General features: G+C 46.4%; 1 protein-coding gene across 1 annotated transcript; it reads right to left on the bottom strand.

The window, feature by feature from the left end:
* Positions 1–1,795: 1,795 nt before the first annotated feature.
* LOC144252753 (E3 ubiquitin-protein ligase RNF152-like) lies at positions 1,796–2,458 on the bottom strand. The gene has a single exon (XM_077794870.1). It carries the CDS (start codon positions 2,456–2,458, stop codon positions 1,847–1,849), a length of 612 nt encoding a protein of 203 aa, XP_077650996.1. The 3' UTR covers positions 1,796–1,846.
* Between the last annotated feature and the right edge of the window lie 322 nt (positions 2,459–2,780).

Here is a 2,780-nt window from a genome sequence, read left to right on the forward strand (position 1 = left end):
ATGAGTAAAACGACAACAAGTTGTAGTTGTAGTTTCCAATCACTGTCTTAAGTATTATTTTAGGTAGTACAAAGTGTTACCTCAATTCTTACTTTAGAATTTCTCATGAGTATCTGAGAAGTCCAAATTAACTAGTTTCACAAATATATACTAAGAACCCCCATTCCTTTCATTTCCCAAGGTATAGGAGCTTTGAAGTGGATTTCAGTGCAAAAAAGTTTCCTATAATTTTTATTTGCTTGTAATTGTCATTCTTTTCAGTTTCATCTACTTTTTCTAGAATAACAAGGAATATTGATTAGACATAAGAATTAAGATAATCAAATATATCACACAGTAAATTAATACTTTAAAACAGCATTGTATAAATAGTATCTCAATCTAAAGAACATTCAACAAACAAGCAAAGCCATAGGATTAAGTTGCATTTAAAATATAACATTTTATAGGTCCTATTTGCAGCCATTTTCCCCAAATATTTTATTTTATTTTATTTTATTTCTTTCTTTATGAACATTTATAAACCATTACACATTTAAAAACACTTACATTAGGAATGTGAATAGTAAGTCTTCCTTGCCATTTCTCTCAATGAAAACATATTTTGAAATACAGAAGATTTTCTTGCTTACACCAACAAGAGGAAACTGGAATTCAAAAAGGTCTAATGCTCAAGGAACAGCATCTTTCAAAAAAAAAAATAATTGTGGACGGCCTTTTGAAATGCCCATCAGTTTTGCCATTGCTAACAACAAGTGTGGCTTTTATAATACTTCAGAACTAGGAGAAAAGTCAAACTTTCGTTACTCTCCATTTGTGCCTTAAAAAATACAGGACTTAAACACAGAGCAGAGGGGTGAGTACTGGGGTGTCGCATAGGGGACGTCTCATTGGCAGGATCGAGGTGCCCACCGTTTCAGATACTTGACTTCTTCATGCCCACGAGGTCTTAATCCTGGGGTTCTTCTGAAAAGACTCAAAAACCTGAGGTAAATCAAATCACACACACATATACACACAAGTACACAATATTTACATTTTAAATTCTTATTTTGTGAGATGGCTTGAGAAAAACTGGCATACGGGTTTCCTGCGGGATTAGGCATTTCTCCTTATTTCTTGGTTTATTGCTTCCCTGTCGGGCTTCCAGCTTAATAAACACGTAGCAAGCTCTAATCACCAGTGAAGAAAAATGAAGGTACCTGACAAAACACAACACACGGGAGACACTTGTTCAAATATTTTCTCCAAAAAAAAAAAAAAAAAAAACAAAAACACGACTGTCCATTTCACTTATTTTGATTTGGGGTTCCATTCAAAATATATATCTATAAAAAAATTCTTAGCAACTAAATGAAGACTGGGTTCCATTAAAAAAAAAAAAAGCAAAGAAGCCTGCAGTGTATGTCTTCACTGAATTATTTTTTACATGGATTCAAGGTTTAATTCTACTTGTATACACAGCATCTTTATTTTCATCTACCGCATTTAGAGATCACATGGTATCCACATGTAGGCTTTAAGGTCTGAGTAGAGTATGTCTATCTCATAACATGATCTTGAAAACTCATAAGTCACAGCCCATTTAGTTCATGATTATGAGGATGCATGCAATCATCTTCAAAGCCGTTGCCATCCACACTCAGAACAATTCACCTGGCATCTTGTAGAGACCGTCACCTTCCTCCCTTGGCATCTGTCTTCAGGTGAATCAAGTGGCAACCCAGAGGCCAGCGCTCAGCACCAAATGGTCAGTGTCGCCCCCCATCATCTCGCTGGGATCCCGTCACCAACACCTACTCAACCCCTAAGTTGGCACCCACAAGAGCCTTCCCTGCACCCCGCCTCAGCCACAGGATATCACAGTGAAGCGCTTAGAAATGCAAGACATGTTGTGGAGCACGATGCCCAGGAGGAAGACCAAGACACAGGCCACCAAGATGACAGTGCACACGCCCGACCAGGTGGAGCTTTTCACCACGCCCCGCCTGTCCGGCTCCTCGGCCACCGCCTCCTGCGGAGCCCCGCCTTGCAGCGGCTGCTGTTCCGCAGGGATGGTCACCACGGTGACGGACTTCTGCTGGCTCCCGGGGAGCAGGCGGCAGCCCATGTCTCCTGGCAGCAGTGTGCCCTCCTTGGAGATGGGCAAGGGCAGCATGTAGCACCCATTGCTAGGCAGTTTGATGAAGACCGGAGAGTGCTCGGAGGTGTGCTGAATGGCGATGACGGCCAGGACCTCGGGGTCATAGGGCAGCTGCGACACGGAGAAGCCAGGGGGCAGCTTGGTGATGCCGAGGCACCAGGGGGACCTCACGTCCTTCTGGCTCATCCTCATCTGCTGCAGGCACACCGAACAGCAGGTGTGTTTGCAATCCAGCAGCTTAGGCCTCCGCCGGGGGCTGTAGTAGTTGAAGCAGATCTGACATTCCAGCAGCGAATCCTGGGACAGCGTCTCCATGGTGGACCGCGAGCAGCAGGGGCAGCGCCAAGACCCAGGGCAAGGAGCCGGTACTCGGAGGCCTCCACTCTGCCTTTTCAGTGCCGCCGAGGGAGCTCACAGGCATCTAGCATTCATGGGCGTGTTCATTTCTTTCTCCGCAGCGCGCTCGGGCGCCCGCTACACAGGCGGCGGCAGCATCGCTGGGTGGTCCCGGCGCGCCCGCCCGGCTCAGCCAGACGCGCGCCGCGGGCCGGCAGCCGCCCGCTCCTCCCGCGGCGGGCTGCGGGGCGGCGCGGGCAGCGCGGCGGCGGCGCCTGCAGCCCAGCTCTCCGCCCGGCCC

The sequence above is a fragment of the Urocitellus parryii genome, unplaced genomic scaffold (assembly GCF_045843805.1).
Source record: "Urocitellus parryii isolate mUroPar1 unplaced genomic scaffold, mUroPar1.hap1 Scaffold_562, whole genome shotgun sequence".
In the NCBI taxonomy this organism is placed as follows: Eukaryota; Metazoa; Chordata; class Mammalia; order Rodentia; family Sciuridae; genus Urocitellus; species Urocitellus parryii.